An 18,899-nucleotide genomic window follows, 5' to 3' on the forward strand; every position below is an offset into this window, starting at 1 on the left:
TAAATACATACATACATAAGTATACATATACATACACATATATATGCGTATATTTTTTTTCACCTGTTTTCCCCTTTTCTCCTTAACCTTATACGCAAATATTTTTTGTCTCCACGTATTTTAATCGCCTTTTTAAAAGATTATGAATTTAATAGAAAGAAGAAAGTTTAGACAAGCAAAATTTTCATCATGGAGGGAGGAAAAAAGCTTTCCTCTCTATATCCCTCTTTCTATCCCTCTTTCTTTTGTTTTTTTTCTTTTTTTTGTAAATTTCATGACTTCACGTAAATAACTAAAGATATAAATTTACGCAAACAGCTATGGACATATATCCACATACATGCATGCATGCGTACGTTCGTACATACATACATATATATTCACTCATTTGTGTTATATGGGTATATATCTTTTTTATATTACCATACAAAGAAATTTTATAAATATATTCATGACTGCTTGTAACAAAACAACTGCTTTTCCCCTTATGCCAGTTAGGTATAAGGAAAATAATTACACGTTTCCCGTCAAGTCTCACGTTCGAAGGGTACATACATAGACGTACATGTGTGAGTATGTACATGAGTGTGTGTATTTGTGTGTGTGTGTGTATGTGTGCGTACTTCAGCGGATGCATAACCTTTTGCTATGCGCGCTATAAATATTTTTGCAAGAATATTACATGTATTATATGTGCGAAATGCAGTTTACTTGAGGCAGAGCTTTTATAATTGGTTCCAGCTTACCTCAGTAGATGCCAATCCTAATTAACATATTGCAGTCAACATTTACCGGTCAACATATTGCAGTCAACATTTACCGGTCAACATATTGCAGTCAACATTTACCGGTCAACAGTTTGCAGTCAACATTTTGCAATCAACGGTTAACAAGGCAGATTTAATAAACCGCTTTAACGGAATATAACCCCCAAAAAAATATGCTCAAAGCGTGTAATTTGTAAAGTAGGGTCAAAATGATTGACAGCTTTTTAAAAAAAAAAAAAAAGAAAAAAAAAAAAATACACGATTGGTTACATTTAAATATTCAAGTGTGCATATTTGGTTTTTGAATTATTCATATGAAAGGCAGCTCTCAAAAAACTGAGAAATTAAGCTATGAATTGTAGGAAATTGAAAAGATTAATACGTTGTACAAATACACAAAAGTTAACAAAGGTAACAACATGAATGTTTGAAAAAAAAAAAAAAATTAAAATAAGTAAATAAACAAGCAAACAAAGAGATAAATGAATGCCCAAACAAACAAAGAGATATACGAATGAACAAACAAACAAACAAACAAACAAATAAACGAATAAACGAATAAACGAATAAACGAATAAACAAATAAACGAATAAACGAATAAACGAATAAACAAATAAACGAATAAATGAATAAACAAATAAAAGAATAAACAAATAAACGAATAAACGAATAAACAATCAAATAAACGAATGAACAAACAAATAAATAAACGCATGAATAATTTGCGCATATTTTATAAGACAAGTCGCGTAAAATAAATCTGGCTTGAAAAAAAAAAAAAAAAAAAATTTAATTTCTCACAATGTGTATAATATTTATACTCTTTTCATTTTCCTATGACGTAGTTAATATAGATAATTACAAAGCATAGATCTTTTTTTTTTATTTTTTCCTCTCTACAATTGCATCAAAAATAAGGGGTTAATTTTTCTGTGTCAACCTTTTCTTATGCATTTGTCACATCGTTTTTTTTAGCGGCTCTTATTTTTTACAAGCTTATAAAATTTGTTCAACACTTTGGAGGTACTTTTAAATTATACCCAAAAGTCTCAGTAACAGTATAGACGGAAAAAGTTTAAAGAAAAAAAAAAAAATAAATATATAAAAATAAAAAAAGTAATGAAAGAGATCAAATTAATATTAAGGTTGATACTAATATTAACGTTAAAGGAAATTTCGGATGAGCAAACACATTTTCACTCGATTATTTTTGTTTTTTTTGTTTTAGTTCGTAAACTGATTTTTCTTCATATAAAGTGAGACATACAATTAATACGTATATTTTTTACTAACAAAAAAAAAAAAATAATAATAAAATAATAATAAAATAAAGACAAGTGAACGGTTGTCAGCCCTGCATACTATTGTACGGTTATGCATATACCCGTGGGAAATTACATAAGACCTAAAAAAAAGAAAAGATTATAATCTGATTAAGAAAACAATTGTATATTATAAATAGCCAAATGTTCTTAGGGATATTGTAATTACTGAGCACCCTCACTTTTGTTAATTGAAAAAGATATAAAGTTTATAAAAACATAATGATATGCGCACATGTCTTTTTAAACAAGCATCGTAACTGTTGTATACGTTCTCTTTTTACGCAAAAACATTTATACAAAAAGGAACAGTATTATAGCTACAAAAATAATATTATGATTATCTATTGTACTAATATATTTTCCTTTTTTTTTTTTTTTTTAATCAGATTTTTACCATTCCTACTAAGTTGACAGACGAATATATATTATGTCTTAACTTTTTTGCATATTTATGTATGAAGAATTTTGGAGAGTTACATGGCCATTTTAAAGCCCGCATCATATGTATGTTAACCGTAACAAGGATCGACCTTTTTTCCTCATATATATGTAAAAAAATAGTAAGTACATATAAAAATGCACACCCACACATAAGGGTCCTCATGCATATGTATATACATATATATATATATATATATATATATATATATATATATATATATATATATATATATATATATATAGTACCCTTTTGGGGTTTTCTGCCTATTAAAACTTAGCGTCCTTCCCTTTCGTTTAACTAAATTGATACATCTTCAACTTACATGTATACTAATGTGAAATACTGGCATGGGGATTAGCCCATGCTGCCAACATAAAAGCAATACGTCCTCATATCGACTTATGCTATTTTGTTGTAAATATATTTTGGTATGTCTACATTGCCATATGGCTTATTATTATTTTTTTTTTTGATCAGTTCACTATACGGTAAAATTATTTTTAAAAAATGACTAGAACTATATGTTCTTCCATCGTTCTATGATATACAGTTTAGCGGGATATAATCTGGCTAAAACTTCCAAGTATAACTACAAATGAATAATTATTACCATGAGCGCAAGCACAAATGCTTTATGTGTAACTATGTGTTCGCTTCCATAGATGGACCAAAAAAAAAAAAAAAAGCGCTTTGGTTAAATTGTGCTTGGATGAAGGTTAACCGTGAAAGGTTGAGAAGCAGTTATGAATGCGCATATATACCTATACATATATGTATATATATATATATATATACATGTACGTGTGCATATATATATGTTTATATGTACGTGTACAAGCCTTTGTTTAAAACACCCACTATGTTTTTAAAGCAGTGACCTTCATACGTACATTTTCAAACGTATACATTACTGTCATTACAGTTGTAACAGAAATAATATTTTTAACATTTCTTTTTTTTTTTTCTAATTGTAAATCTTTGTCCATCAATAAGTAGGTCGTAAAAAAAAAAAAAAAAAAAAAAAAAAAAAAAAAAACAGTAAACATATGGTTAAAATTTTACTTTTTTAATTTGCTTATTCGTTTTGCTATTGGTCTTTATCTTTTTATTTCACTGATTTGGTATGGTGTTTAACCGTCTCTTTTGATTTGTTTATTATTCTTATGTAAATATTTTTACATATTACGCACACAAATGTGTATGTATGAATATATGTACTAATAATGTATGTTTATATTTGTATGTACATGTGTATATTGTTATACTCCATATTTCATGTTACCAAAAATGGACCGGTCAACAGAAGAGATATTTTTTTTTTTTTTTTTTTTTTTATTCTACTTTATTTTTATATAACAAATGTAAAAGCGGACAGGTAAAAGAAGAAAAAAAAAAAAAAAAAAATATACATATACTATATATATATATATATATATATATATATATATATATATATCTATGTACATAATCGCATACATATGCGTATAAATGTGATCCTTTCACTTTAAACGTACAAACGAAAAAAAAAAACAATGGACCCCCCTAGCGTGTTTATATAACAAACACGCATATATTTAATTATACTTTTTTTTTCTTTTTTTTTTTATCATTTCCTGAAATCATTCTATCTCATTATTTATACTGCTTTCTTAAACAAAGAAAGGATCATATTCAAAAAAAATTTAAGCAGGATATTAACATATATTCATTTTTGATTTTTATAGTGAAACATTTTTTACGCTTAAGTTATAATTATACATGTTTAAAGCTAATTTGCTTTAGTAAAAAATAAGATTAAGTAAAATAAATGTAAAATAAAAATAAAATAGAAGTAAAACGAATGAAATAAAATAAAAATTAAATGAAAAAGAAAAGAAAATTAAATAAAAATTAAATGAAAAAGAAAAGAAAATTTAAATGAAAATTAAATGAAAATTAAGTGAAAATTAAATGAAAAAGAAAAGAAAAAGAAAAAGAATAAGATGGTGACTACCGTTATTTTTGCAAACAATTGTGGGGCTAAATAGTTTAAAAAAAAAAAAATATACCAAATACTTATATAGGCATATAAATAAATAAATAAATAAATATATATATATATATATATATATGAACAAACATGTACATGTTGCATAATAATTAGCAGCATTACTCGGCAGATTAAGAGAGGGAATAAAGCAAAAATAACGCATTTAAAAACATTTGAAGATAATAATAATAATAATCGTAGTAATAGAAATACTAGTAGTAATAGTTGTAGTAATAGTTGTAGTAATAGTAGTAGTAATAGTTGTAGTAATAGTAGCAGTAATATTTGTAGTAACAGTAGTAATAATGATGAAGTAAATTATACTCAACGGAAAAAAAAAGAAAAAAAGAAAAAAAGAAAGAAAAAGATTTTAGCTAATATACAAAAAAAAAAAAAAAAAAAAAAAATAACATCGAATAAAGTAATATCACACGAAGTAATTTCGAATAATATATAATTATATATAATAGGTTAAAATAAAATAAAAACAGACGTTAATATACATAAGAAATGGAAGCAAGCTTAAATAATAATAAAGCTGAGTTAGTGAATAACTTGGGCTTGTTAAATGACGATAATTACTTAGAAGGGAATGTTGAAGAAAATGATAAACATAGAATGAAAACTACAAAAAAAATTGGGGCAACAAAAAAGAGAAAAACGAAAGAGGATGCTGATTTGAGGAAACAAGAAAAGGTGGAAACCGAAGAAAAAGAAGACAAGGAGGATCATGATAAAGTAGTAAAAAATGATGGTTATGCTGATAGTAGTAACGATGATGATGATCCAATCCACAGTGAAGACAAATCAAAAGAGAAGGATGATTTAAATAAAAAGAGTAACCAACAAAAGGACAAAAGTAAGAATGTAGTGGAAAACGAATTCACGATTGATGACAACATATTCAGTGATCAGAATAATTCTAATGACAATAAAGATAAGGAAGAAGGGGATAACAACAAGAGTAAGGATAGAGGAGATGATATTGATGAGGGGGAAGTAGATGACGATAACAGTAAGGATAAGATTAAGAATAAGAATAACGATAAGAATAACGATAAGAATAACGATAAGGATAACTATAAAAATAACGATAAGAATAACGATAAGGATAACGATAAGAATAACGATAAGAATAACGATAAGAATAACGATAAGAATAACGATAAGAATAACGATAAGAATAACGATAAGAATAACGATAAGAATAACGATAAGAATAACGATAAGAATAACGATAAGAATAACGATAAGAATAACGATAGCGATTTAGGTAAGGACGATCTAAGCGGGATGGAGGAAGAAAAAAAAAAAAAAAAAAGGCAAAAATTACGAGTCAAAAAAAAAAGAGATGATATAAGTGACAGTGAGCAGAATGAAGAAGATGCACTTGGCCGTAAGGATGGAAAGAAAGAAATGGAAAGAAGAAAAAAGAATAAGAAAAAATTGAAGGGATTAAAAAGGAGTAAATTTATAGATAGTGTGGCTGAGGAAGGAGAGCTATCGGAAGAGGATGATCACAATGATAATGAAGATGAAGATACCATGAATGATGATGTAAATGATAATGATAATTACAGTAGCTTAAATAGTAGAATTAAAAAAAAAGAGTCTTCTGCTAAAAATGAATATAGTGGGCTGGGACTGGACGATGAGGATGAGGATGAGGAAGACGAGGAAGGGGAGGGAGAATACGAAAATGATATGGTATATTCAAATAAAACAGAAAAGAAAAAAAAAACACATTTTGATGAAATATTAGAAAATTTAAAATTAAAAAGAAAGAGGGTTCAAAAAATATCAGAAGATGACGGTCTTCAATATTGTGAGAATGTGTTGAATCAAATGATATTAATGCATGAACAAGACATAAAAAATATGAAAGAAAAAAAACCAGCAACTGCTAAATTGCAGATTATTGACCAAGTATGTAAAATATTAACAAAACCGAAATGGAAACCATTTTTTATGAAATTAAATATATATCATGTTTTAGCTTTATGGTTAATGCCATTATCTAAAAACACATTACCTAATTTTACAATACGAACAAATTTGTTGAGAGTAATACAACAATTACCTATAACTATTAAATCGTTAAGAGGAAGTCAACTAGGAAAAATTATGACATACTTACATACACATAAGGATGAAACAGATGAAAACAAAAAGTTAATAAGAAATATTTTGCAAAATTGGATGGGACCTATTATAGGTATTAATACGAATTATAAACAATTCTTAAAAGAAAGACAAAAACGAATAGTAGAAAATCCAGAGTATCATAAAAAAGTACTGGAAAAGGCAAAAACTTTAATACCTGATTCTATATCTATAGAAAAAGAAGAAGAGCAAAATGAGTTCAAGCGGCATGCTACTGTACCTTATAATAGTGAATGTTCTTTTCTAATTAATGTACCATCATCTGTACCTAATTCTAGTAAGAAAATAATTCCAAAAAGTAAAATTAAAAGGCTTATTGATAATATGAAATTGTTGAAGAGATCTAGGAAATCACAAAAGGTTTCTATTGAAGGAAAGGGGGTTGCCATAGCTCCATAATTTGTTTATAGTTACTAGTACTTATTGAAGATCAAAAACACAGATTGACACAACATCGCGTTCTTTGCTTTGTATACTCCACGTTTGTACAGTGAAATGCATGAGTATGCGTACAGGTGTGCACAACCTGAATTTTGAGCAAGTAAACAGCTGTTCGTTACGAGGTAAGCATATATTTAAAAAAAAAAAATTGTTTTTAACTGTTAATATTTTTTTTATCTTTTATTTTTTTTAACCGTTAACATTTTTTTTGTAATTTTTTTTAATTTTTTTTTATTTTCTTTATTTTTTTTTGTAATTTTTTTTTTTTTTTTTTTAAATTACATAATACTTCCTTTAACCATTCAAAATGTTACAGCAAGAGAAGGTGACTGGACCATTTGTATGTTGCAGGGGGAAAAACAATTAAAGCATGCGATGAGTTTCTTATTTTACCATATTTTTGCTATATTTTATTATAGCAATCAAATGTACCTTATGATATTTCATTGTATACATTTATTGATAATCAATCTGTGTAGTGAGTTTAAGTGAATTTACCTATATAATACTCAATAAATTTTATTTTGAAAAAAAAAAAAATGTATGGAAACATAATGAAATTGCTTTAGGCGGAATTGCATCGCGCAGAGGTGTTATAAATTTTTTTTATGTGTTAATGTATTCTTTTCTTTTTCCATTTCCACATCCCTTTTCTTTTTTTTTTTTTTGTGTGTGTGTGAGTGTGCTGGTATAATTAAGGCAACGCTACTATCTGATTGAATATGTATTAGTACAGTTACACTACTAATGCGCAACATAACTTTTATTTGTTCCATTTATTTTTAAATTAAAATAAAATTTAAATTTAAAATTAAAATTAAAAGTACCTTTTTTTTCATAAACGTCTATTAATTCGCATTTCTGATAATTTCTGACCATTTTTGTCGCATTTTTCGAAATTGTCTTGGGAAAAATATTTTTTGAGGTTAAAAATACACAACATAATTTAGCATTTGGGGGTTCTCAAACTGTTGACAAAGTGAATCAGGTTGGAAGGGGGGAAGAGGAAAAACAGATGACCCATATACACGCATATGCATATACATATACACACGCACGCATATATACATACATACGTATGCGTAGCTCCACTGTGCCAAATTTTAAACAACGTCCAAGCGGCATCTCCCCTTGCAAATTTTAAACAAGGAACGGAAAAATATAGACAGGTTCAGCATGTACAGAGGGAAGCATCCCATGTGCATTATTGTGCATCTGTGAATTATCAGGGGAAAAAAAATAAATGCATATAAATATACATACGTACACACATACACATATATACATATATAAAAAGTTAATCGACTTTACCACTACACAAATATAAAAAGCTATTACCACGGTTAACAGCCTGTACTTTGTACAATGAGTTTCCACATTGTTAATTTGTCTTTGAAGCAATTATTTTATTTTATTTTTTTTATGATATTCCGTTGGTGCAAGTTGAAAGGGTTTCCCTTGAAAAATTATTTAAAAATTAATTTTTTTTTTTTTTTTCATATAATCGGCAAGAACAAAAGCGTAAAAATTTGATGATCGAAATAGGCTATACCATCCAAAGGATCGATCATTCGTAATATATATATATATATATATTTATGTGCGCGCGTATATGTTTGTGTTTGTACATATATTTTTATGTGCATGTATTTTTGCATGCGCATATATTTACGTTCATTTGAATATAAGTACATCCATGTGTATGCAATGGAACCCTCTTTCTCCTTCCAACAATACGAAAGGATCATAATTTTTCTTTTATACGTGTACATTTTAGTGAATTTCCTTTTTGCATAATTTGTTTATTCGTATAATTTATTTTTTTTTATGTATAATAATAATTTTATAGAAACGTATTTATGGGAGTACAAAATAAAATAAAAAGTGAGGATGAATACTTCTATATCCGCATGTATTTGCATGTGTAAGGTTTGTTCATAATATTTGTTACTCATTTGGAGTACTTACAAGAGAAGTAACAAGTAAAAAATTGCATTAAGTGGACGATTGTCGTAATAAATGAAACTTGCATTAACAAGATATACAGCGTATTAACAAGCTAAGCAACGCACTAACAAGATAGGCAACGCGTTAACGAATGCAAACTCCACGAACGAAGTTAAACTTCCCACTAAGCTTAAGTGTCAAGTTCCATTTAACGGACTTTTCAAATTTGTCCATAAAAGTAAATTTTACCTGCACACGCAAGGACGTATGAATGAAAAGGGGAGGAAGGAATAAAAAAAAAAAAAAAAAAAAAAAAAAAAAAAAGGAATATACATAAGAAAAAATGAAAAATGAAGTAAAAAGTGAAGGTAAGAATCATACAATATCTGATGGGAAGAACAATGCCAAATGTGAGGGAAAAAACGACGTAACAAAAAAGAGAAAAGACCAAGCACTAAAAGATTATATATACCAAAATATACTAAAAAAAGACATATTTATGAACATATTTAAAGGAAGAAATAATTATAGTAACAATGAGAAAAAAAAGATAAGTGAGAATATTGAAATTGCAAAAAAAAAGGAGGATAATACAAATAATGTCGATATTATCCATAATGAGGATGAAGAGTACATGCTATTTTTGAGTTATATATATAATGATGTAACTTCATTCATTGAAAATAATAAAGATTACAATTTAAAAGAGTTCGACTTTTTGGACACTGAGGATCTTATTATGGAAATATGTGCTAACATATGTCATAAGACTTATAACAATATAAAAATGATGTTTAACAAATCGAAAGAAAGTGAAACAACTTTTCATATAGACAGCTGTATGAATGAGAAACATGAACAACATAGCAACACTAGTTTGAATGACTCTTCCTTTTTTTTTATACCTCCGATGGAGTTCGTTGTGTCATATATTCATAAGCTGCAATATGGTAAAGGCGATATTAGCAGAGGTGTGGTAGACTTCATAAGAAGTAACAACTACGATAAGCATCCCTTGCTATACAGTTGTGAGCCCAACGAGATAGGCAGGAATGAAGTTAAAAATGAACATGTAAATACTAGAGACGAACAAGGAGAAGAACAACAAGTTATGTCTAAAACGTTTTTCCAAAAAGATTGTCCTCAATTTACTAAGTACCAACAGAATGATGAGAAAAAAATGTGTATGATTACACAAGAAAAATCTCTTTCTGTAGAAGAACACACTATTTCTAATAACAACGAAGATGTAGCAGAGTATCCCTGTTCTGCTTCTAATATGTGTAATGGGAATATTAAACCCATTCATGCAAATTTAGACCATTTTAGTTTTCATAATGAAAAAAAATATGACAACGAACTTAAGGAAAAAATGCCTATTAGTTATATGTTAAATGGAGATGAAAAAAGAAATTTAGAATTTTGGACAAACCATAAGAATTATATTAATTCTGTACATAAAACTCAGTTAATGGGAAATAATCCTTCCACTCAAAATATAACAATAAATAGAAATGACAATTTTGAAGATTTTGAGGATCCTCATAGTAATGATATCTCCAATTCAAACAATTCAGATGGAGATTCCTTTTGTAAATATTATGACTGTGTTAATAATTTTTCTTCAAATTTTTTTAGCGCGGAGGTTAAGGAGGAACACAACATGATATCCATGAATAATGAGGGAAAGGGTTACACTCATTTCGAGAATGCAAAAACAGAGCGGAAAGATGATATGTCAATTTCGAACTGCAGAACGATGAGGGATGTCAACCTGAACATTATCAGTAACGTTAGCAGTAGTTTCCACTGTGGTGGTATCGGGAAAGATGGTGATAACCATTACAACGATAACGAGAAATTCAACACTTGTGGTAGTACCTACAACAAGGAGCACGAAGACAGCGCTTCTAACAAAGAAGAGGGGGAAGAACATACTCCAAGAAAAACTGACTCTTCTTTTAGTTCTCATATTTCGTATTCATCCGAAGCGATAAAAACTATTTTTCCTGTAAAAGAAATATCATGTAATATCCAGCAGCAAAAAATGAATTTTTTGAATCATGAAATTATTTCTGACCATGTTAAGGTGAAGGATATTCACGCCGATGTAAAGGTGTTGCACCACTGTGATTATAATATGGATGAAGATACAAATGATGATGATACAGTAGGTGGTGGAGGTAGTGATATAGGTTCTATCGGTGTTAATAGTAACTGTGTGCAAAATAACGATTCAACTGATAACATTATTAACACAGGAAAGGATGGATTTCCAGTTAGTGCTTATGATGACTCTTGTAATATTACGAGTAGTAATTACTTAAGTACAACTGGAAAACTAAATGATAATATGGAGGAATATAACCTCGATACGCAAGGAATCGCAGGGGATACAAACGGAAATTCGTTTGAAAATGCAAACAATGGTATTGTATGTCTTCCAAAAAAAGAATGTAACACTCGGGAGGAAAAAAATAGGACGAATTACAATGCTGCTGCTACTACGTGTACTACTACTAATAATAATGATTATAATAATACCAGTGAAAGCATGTCAAAAGACGAAGAGGATGGTGAGAGCGAATTTTCAAAAAAAAAAGTAGAATTCAATGAAAGTGAATACTACGAAAAAGCAGAGAAACGAATGATAAACAAGAAAATATTTAAAGATGAAGATCAAAAGGAATTTACTAAAAATTATAATTTACATGATGATTATTATTATTTCAAATATTTAAATAAATGTGAAAATACAGCCAACCCTTATCGTTATACGAAGGTTCAGAAAAAAGCAAATATAAACGTAACGCCTTCTCCCTTCCCCCAATTTTTAAGAGATATACAGATTTACAATATTAGCCAAAAAAAAATTAGATTAAAAAAGTAATGCACTTTCTTTTGCGCTTAACACAAGATGCGCGGCATAAGCGCGTTCACTTGGGCTGCTCACGTGGGTCGTTCACATGAGCATGTTCATATTTAGACACCACATCAATACACCCATATATCTCTATACCAATTTATAAGCCCATATATCTCTATACCAATTTATAAGCCCATATATCTCTATACCCATTTATAAGCCCATATATCTCTATACCCATTTATAAGCCCATATATCGCTATACCCATTTATAAGCCCATTTATCGCTATACCCGTTCAAATGTCCATATACCGCTAATTACATGTTCATATTTTACCCTTTTTACAGAACCAGTATAATGTTAAAGAAGGAAGACGTAGGCACATCAAAAAGAAGATAAATTATATTCCTTGTACTCTTCTCATCTAATCTATTTTATTTCTCTCTTATCCTTCCTGTTCTTTGTTTTTATCTACTTTTCCTTCATTTTTTTTGAAAAGTGAACAGTGAAAATTTCTCCTCACATATTTTCTTAATTTTATGAGCGCATTACTTATATCCGCCTTCTACCAATTGTATCTTGTTTTTATAGGAGAATAAAACAACAAGGAAAAAAAAGCTAAAGAAGTAATGAACATGATAAGGGACAAACGAAAAATAAGAAAAAAAATATATATATACTACGGTGATATATGGTGTCAGGTGTTGTAAGGTACTTACGTTCATGTTATATATCCCATCTTAAGCATAATTGCTAGATGCTATAATGATAGAATTTTTACGGTATTGTTACTTCCTACTGAAGAACTCCACATGATATATGAGCGTTCATAAAGTATTATTTAAAGTAGAAGAGGTGCGATCAATTATATTTCTTCTCCTCATCTTATTCGTTCACAGATTATATCGTTATCTTATACCTTCACAGATTATATCGTTATCTTATACCTTCACAGATTATATCGTTATCCTTCACAGATTATTCGTTATCTTATACCTTCACAGATTATATCGTTATCTTATACCTTCACAGATTATATCGTTATCTTATACCTTCACAGATTATATCGTTATCTTATACCTTCACAGATTATATCGTTATCTTATACCTTCACAGATTATATCGTTATCTTATACCTTCACAGATTATCGTTATCTTATACCTTCACAGATTATCGTTATACCTTCACAGATTATATCGTTATCTTATACCTTCACAGATTATTTCGTTATCTTATACCTTCACAGATTATATCGTTATCTTATACCTTCACAGATTATTTCGTTATCTTATACCTTCACAGATTATCTCTTCATTTTATCTCTTAATATTTTTTCGTATTTATTGTTTTAATTTTTTTTCCTTTTTTTATCTACTTTCGTTTCTCAACATTTGATGCACTCCCTCTTTGCCTTTTTTTTTTTTTTTTTTTTGTGTGTATAAATTTTTCCATTCATGGGAAGAAAACAGAAAAATTATTTTTAAAAAAATTTCCCGACTGTTTTAAGAATAAATCTCATTTCGAATTTTTAACTACATTCGGTAAGATAAATGTTAAGGCTACAGATAAATTTAGATAGTCTCCACATTTTTCTCATTATTCACTTAGTGCTCGTTGTTTCACACATTCATTTGTTCATATAAGTGTATATGCGTACGTACATGCATATGTACTTATTTATGTTTTTATCTATTCATTTTATTTATTTATTTTTTATATATTTTGTTTTCCCACAAGCATAGTCATTTTTTCAAAATTTTCCTTAACATACTTTAGTCAAAATTGCTTTCCCAACGGTTAGCCCTTCGCACATGAGAAGATCCACGCTCATACAAAGTAGGTATACCCGTTCACAATTACATGCACACATACATACGCAGTACATACACACACATACGTGCATATATTCGTGCAATCTGTACGAAGGAATTGCAAGAATCATATGACCTTCAACCTAAACACGTAAGATATACAGATAAATGCGCAGAAGACCCCTGCTATCCCCTCAAAAAAAAAAAAAAAAAATACAAAATAGAACAAAGCAAAACAAAACCAAATAGCAGAAAAGACATGCCACATATTTTTTTTTTTTTTTTCTTACGTAAAAATTGAACAGTGAAATATTGATCAAGCCCTGAAATATAGGGGTAAAATAGGTTGAGCAAAAGAAGAAAATTGTACTAAACCGAGGCAGGTATATAGGCATATATATATGTATATACATACGTACGTGTGTACGTATGTATGTATGTTTTCCCGTGTGCACAATTTGGGCTGCCGCTCAAAGAGTAACACACGAGCGTGCAGCTAATTTTTTACGAATGGAAGGACAAAAAATAAATATAGAGGATTAAACAATGAAAGCAGTTATACAGAGGGTAAAAGGGGTAGTGTTAAGTGTAAAGGAAGAATCAGGTCAACAACATGAGAATGAGCTGCAAATATTTAGCAAAATCAATGAAGGACTTGTATGTTTTATAGGTATTCATAAAGATGATACATGGAATGATGCATTGTACATAATACGTAAATGCTTAAATCTACGACTATGGTCTAATCAAAATAAAAAATGGGATAAATCTGTAAAAGATTTAAACTATGAATTGTTAGTTGTATCACAGTTTACTCTTTTTGCTAATACGAAGAAAGGTAATAAACCTGATTTTCATTTAGCTAAAGAACCGAATGAAGCTCATACCTTATATAATAAAATGATTGAACAATTTATAAAAGAATATAAAAAGGAGAAAATAAAAACAGGAAAATTTGGTCATTATATGAATATTGATATAACAAATGATGGACCCGTCACAATTTTAATTGACAGTCATGATGTCAATTTGGAAAACTAGTCGCACTTAGGGATGAACCGACTACACAAGAGTGTGTTAGGTTTCCACAAAGGAAGCAAGTGCTACATACCTAAGTGCGTGTGTTTGGATGTATGCATGTATTCATATTGTTATTAATTCTTTCTAGCATTTTTAATTTTTTAATAGAGGAAAACACTACGAAGTAAAAAATTACTTAACAATTAAGTAGTTACTCAGATATAAAAAAATTTTATTATGTTTATTTATTTATTTTTTATTATTTTATTTTACTATTTTATTTTACATTTTCATTTTATTTTACTATTTTATTTTACATTTTCATTTTATTTTACCATTTTATTTTACATTTTCATTTTATTTCACTATTTTATTTTACATTTTCATTTTATTTTACATTTTCATTTTATTTCACTATTTTATTTTACATTTTCATTTTATTTTACTATTTTATTTTACATTTTCATTTTATTTTACATTTTCATTTTATTTTACATTTTCATTTTATTTTACTATTTTATTTTACATTTTCATTTTATTTTACTTGCCCACAATTAAAAACTAACATTGTGCACTTGAAAAGAAGGTAATGTTACGCTCAGGCAAACGTTAAAGCGTACGCTTATGTTCGTACGTATGTTTGCATGTATGTATACGTTCGTAACAGCGCATACACTGGTTGTGTTTCCCCCCTGTTTACTACCCTATGCAAGTCGTGGCTTCACAAAAAGTAGTACACATAATTGCAAATATTTTTCAAAAGCAAAAAGGAGTATAAATTTTTTTTTTTTTTTTTTTCTGAAATATATAAGAAAGGATGACAGTGTTTGAAAAAAGCAGAATAAATGCTTTATTACCATTATGGAATTATAAAATAAAAAGTAATTGTTATAATTATATAGAAAGAAAAGTCATTTTCCCTTCATTTTCGAAGGTAAAAAAGGGAGAACCGAGAGCGTGCCATTGCGTAAATGCGTACATACATATATGTAAGTGTTAGTATAACTGTAATTGTGCGTGAATGTGCACAAACACATGTAATTGAATTATGCTTGACCAAGTCAGGATCGTATTTTCCCTTTTTTCTCATTTAGATTCTAGTGTATTATTTCTACCATCTCAATTTTGTGCCACTCATTTGAATGCACAGTTTTACGTTTTACCATTATCCTTTTCCCCTTCCGTGTGTGTATCATTTTATCTACTGTTTGTTACGTCATTATTCACTCCATTCGTTATGTTATTCTTCCGATCATATCCTTGATGTTCTGTTATTACGCTACCACCCTCTACCTCCCCAGGAAATGCTCAAAATTCATTATTTTAATCATTACATTTTACATCCTTTCTTAGGCATGGCAGTTTATGAATGATATACGCGAGCAAAATGAAAAGATGAATCATCATTGTAAATACGTAAACAATTATACGAAAGTGAAGATAAAAATATATACACACACAACAAAGGATGTAACAGATAAAGATGTACAACTTGCTATTATTATTGATAGCACATTAAAGCAGTATGACCATAAAATAATGAAAAAATAAAAAAAGAAAAAGAAATATATCAATGATGAGCGGAGGAAGAAGTTATCCTATCGATGTGTTGTAAACGTACGTCCACCACACAGTTGTATATAATATTTTTATAACATTTTTTAAAAATAAAATTAAAAAAAAAATATATTTTTTTTTCAAACTATATATCATTTCATCTTTCCATTACCATTGATTGCCTTTTAGTTGTTACTTCAAACAGAGGTAAGTGCTTTTTTCGAATATATAATTTTATATTAATACATATATGTGCATATACGTGTGCTTGGACATGCGCATGTGTATATGTATAAGCTTGGCCATGTGCATGTGTATATGTATAAGCTTGGCCATGTGCATGTGTATATGTATAAGCTTGGCCATGTACATATGTATATAGGCTTGTGCATGTAAACGTAATTATGTATCTACGAATAAATGGAGGACACACTCGCATACTTTCCTCAAACGAATGGTCCCTAACCCCTTCACAAAATATATATTAGACAAATTGATAATAAGAAGAAACCATGTATTTGCCTTTGTTTTATCAACTTTATTTAAATGAAGAAAGGAAAAAAAAAATCAAATATGGTAAGAAGCTTTAAAGAACTGTACCTTTCTTTTCTTATTTTATTGTGTTCATATAAATATTACCTTCAATTTAGAACAGCTTCATTTACACACATGACCTTTTACTTCAATATTTTAATTTTGAAAAATAGGCGAACAAAATATTTAATGGAAGTATGTACAATGCAGCACTTCAGTAGTATAAATATAATTGCCTTTGAACAAGTGTATGCTTAATAATCTACTTTTTACTTTTGTGCACTTACTTTTGTCCATATTGAAATGAATTAGTAACAATAGAAACGTAATTATGCAGTTACTAACGCACACTGGTTCGTCAATTCGTCAATTTGTCAGTTCGTCAATTCGTCAATTCGTCAGTTCGTCGATTCGTCGGTTCGTCGGATCGTCGGTTCTTCAGTTTGTCCGATCGTCCGGTCGTCTTATCGCCTGCTTACTCGTAACACCTGTACATACTGTTCCTCACATAATGTAAAAGGTTATGTATTGTATATATAACATGTTCGTTCATTTTTCTTTTTCAGTTAATAAATTAAGAAGGAAGAGAAAACGCAGTTACGCTCAGGAAGGGAAGGGAGCAATTGCAACGAATATCAAGTCTTGAAAAAGGAACAGTTCTCATACATTTACGAATAAGATATATACATATATATATACACACATATATATACGTGTATGTGTAAGTAACATTATAATTTAAGAAAATAAAAACAGAGAAGGGTTAATAATTTATTTTTTGTATTATTTTTTCATTATTCCATTATTATTTATTATTATTTTTTTTTTTTAAATAAAGTTGGTGCTCTCTTTACAATTTTGTATTATGCCCGTATTAAAGGAGGTTTACATTTATTCTACAAAAAATTGTAAATTCAAATCTTTCTTTACGGTAGTAATTTATTTCACATGAGAAACGAGTATTTTATCCTTGTATTTCATCTATATATATATATATATATATATATATATATATATATATATATATATATATATTTTTTTTTTTTTTTTATTATTAATTTTAATTATACTTATAAGCATTATTTGATCATTAAAAAATATTCGCATGGATTCCACGAATTTATTTCCTCCAAAATGCATTAACTGAAGTAACCAAACTGTGCATAAAAAAATTTATGCACATGTACATAAATACAAATACGTACAAATACGTACAAATACGTACAAATACGTACAAATACGTACAAATACGTACAAATACGTATAAATACGTACAAATACGTACAAATACGTACAAATACATACAAATATATATATTACTTATCCAGTACATGCCTGTATGCATATTTGTATGCTTTTTGTGATTACTACAGTGCAATTATTTTTATTATTATTATTTTTTTTTTTTCTTTTTGACTAATTTCATATTTTATTATCTTTTGTAGATACGACTTACTTTATCATTATGTCATCATGTATAATTAATTTTTTTTTTTATAAAATGTTAACATAGCATTGTTTCTTAACAGTTTTAAATTCTCATTTTTGAAAAGTGTCAATCTTTATTTTATATATAAAAAAAAAATTTTTAAGCTTAGAGTACAAAGTAGGGAAGTAAGAAAAAATATATAAAATAAGGTTAATCATTTTGCTTTACATATACGTAAGCCCATATATATATATAAACATACATACGTCCTTACATTCGTACATACCTACGTATTTTATGTACATGTATGCATATATGTATGAATATACCTTTGTCACATTACCTGTAACGAGGGAAAAAAATACAAGGATTGTTCATTACATGTATATTTGATTTTGCCAAATACATACTTATGTATACTTATGTAATGTACGTATATGTACATTTATGTATATGTATGTATATATTTACAAAATTGAACGAGCGATATTACAAAAGAGTAGATATGTAATAGTAAACAACAGTTCGTAGAAGAAAGTACATATATAAAAGAGAGTATTTTTA

General features: G+C 28.2%; 4 protein-coding genes across 4 annotated transcripts; all 4 read left to right on the plus strand.

Annotated features, from left to right (window-relative positions):
• Nucleotides 1-5,074: 5,074 nt before the first annotated feature.
• PmUG01_09017600 (IWS1-like protein, putative) lies at nt 5,075-7,126 on the plus strand (the record flags this gene model as incomplete). Its single annotated transcript, XM_029004858.1, has 1 exon — nt 5,075-7,126. The coding sequence occupies one exon, from the start codon at nt 5,075-5,077 to the stop codon at nt 7,124-7,126; it is 2,052 nt and encodes a 683-aa protein (XP_028861505.1).
• Nucleotides 7,127-9,458: 2,332 nt separating this feature from the next.
• PmUG01_09017700 (conserved Plasmodium protein, unknown function) lies at nt 9,459-12,005 on the plus strand (the record flags this gene model as incomplete). The annotated part of the gene is made up of 1 exon (XM_029004859.1): nt 9,459-12,005. The coding sequence occupies one exon, from the start codon at nt 9,459-9,461 to the stop codon at nt 12,003-12,005; it is 2,547 nt and encodes an 848-aa protein (XP_028861506.1).
• A 2,336-nt stretch (nt 12,006-14,341) lies between these two features.
• Nucleotides 14,342-14,836, plus strand: PmUG01_09017800 (D-tyrosyl-tRNA(Tyr) deacylase, putative; the record flags this gene model as incomplete). The annotated part of the gene is made up of 1 exon (XM_029004860.1): nt 14,342-14,836. One exon carries the CDS (start codon nt 14,342-14,344, stop codon nt 14,834-14,836), a length of 495 nt encoding a protein of 164 aa, XP_028861507.1.
• Nucleotides 14,837-15,632: 796 nt separating this feature from the next.
• Nucleotides 15,633-16,366, plus strand: PCD (pterin-4a-carbinolamine dehydratase, putative; the record flags this gene model as incomplete). The annotated part of the gene is made up of 2 exons (XM_029004861.1): nt 15,633-15,749; nt 16,169-16,366. The coding sequence occupies 2 exons, from the start codon at nt 15,633-15,635 to the stop codon at nt 16,364-16,366; spliced, it is 315 nt and encodes a 104-aa protein (XP_028861508.1).
• Between the last annotated feature and the right edge of the window lie 2,533 nt (nt 16,367-18,899).

The sequence above is a fragment of the Plasmodium malariae genome, assembly GCF_900090045.1.
Source record: "Plasmodium malariae genome assembly, chromosome: 9".
Lineage (NCBI taxonomy): Eukaryota > Apicomplexa > Aconoidasida > Haemosporida > Plasmodiidae > Plasmodium > Plasmodium malariae.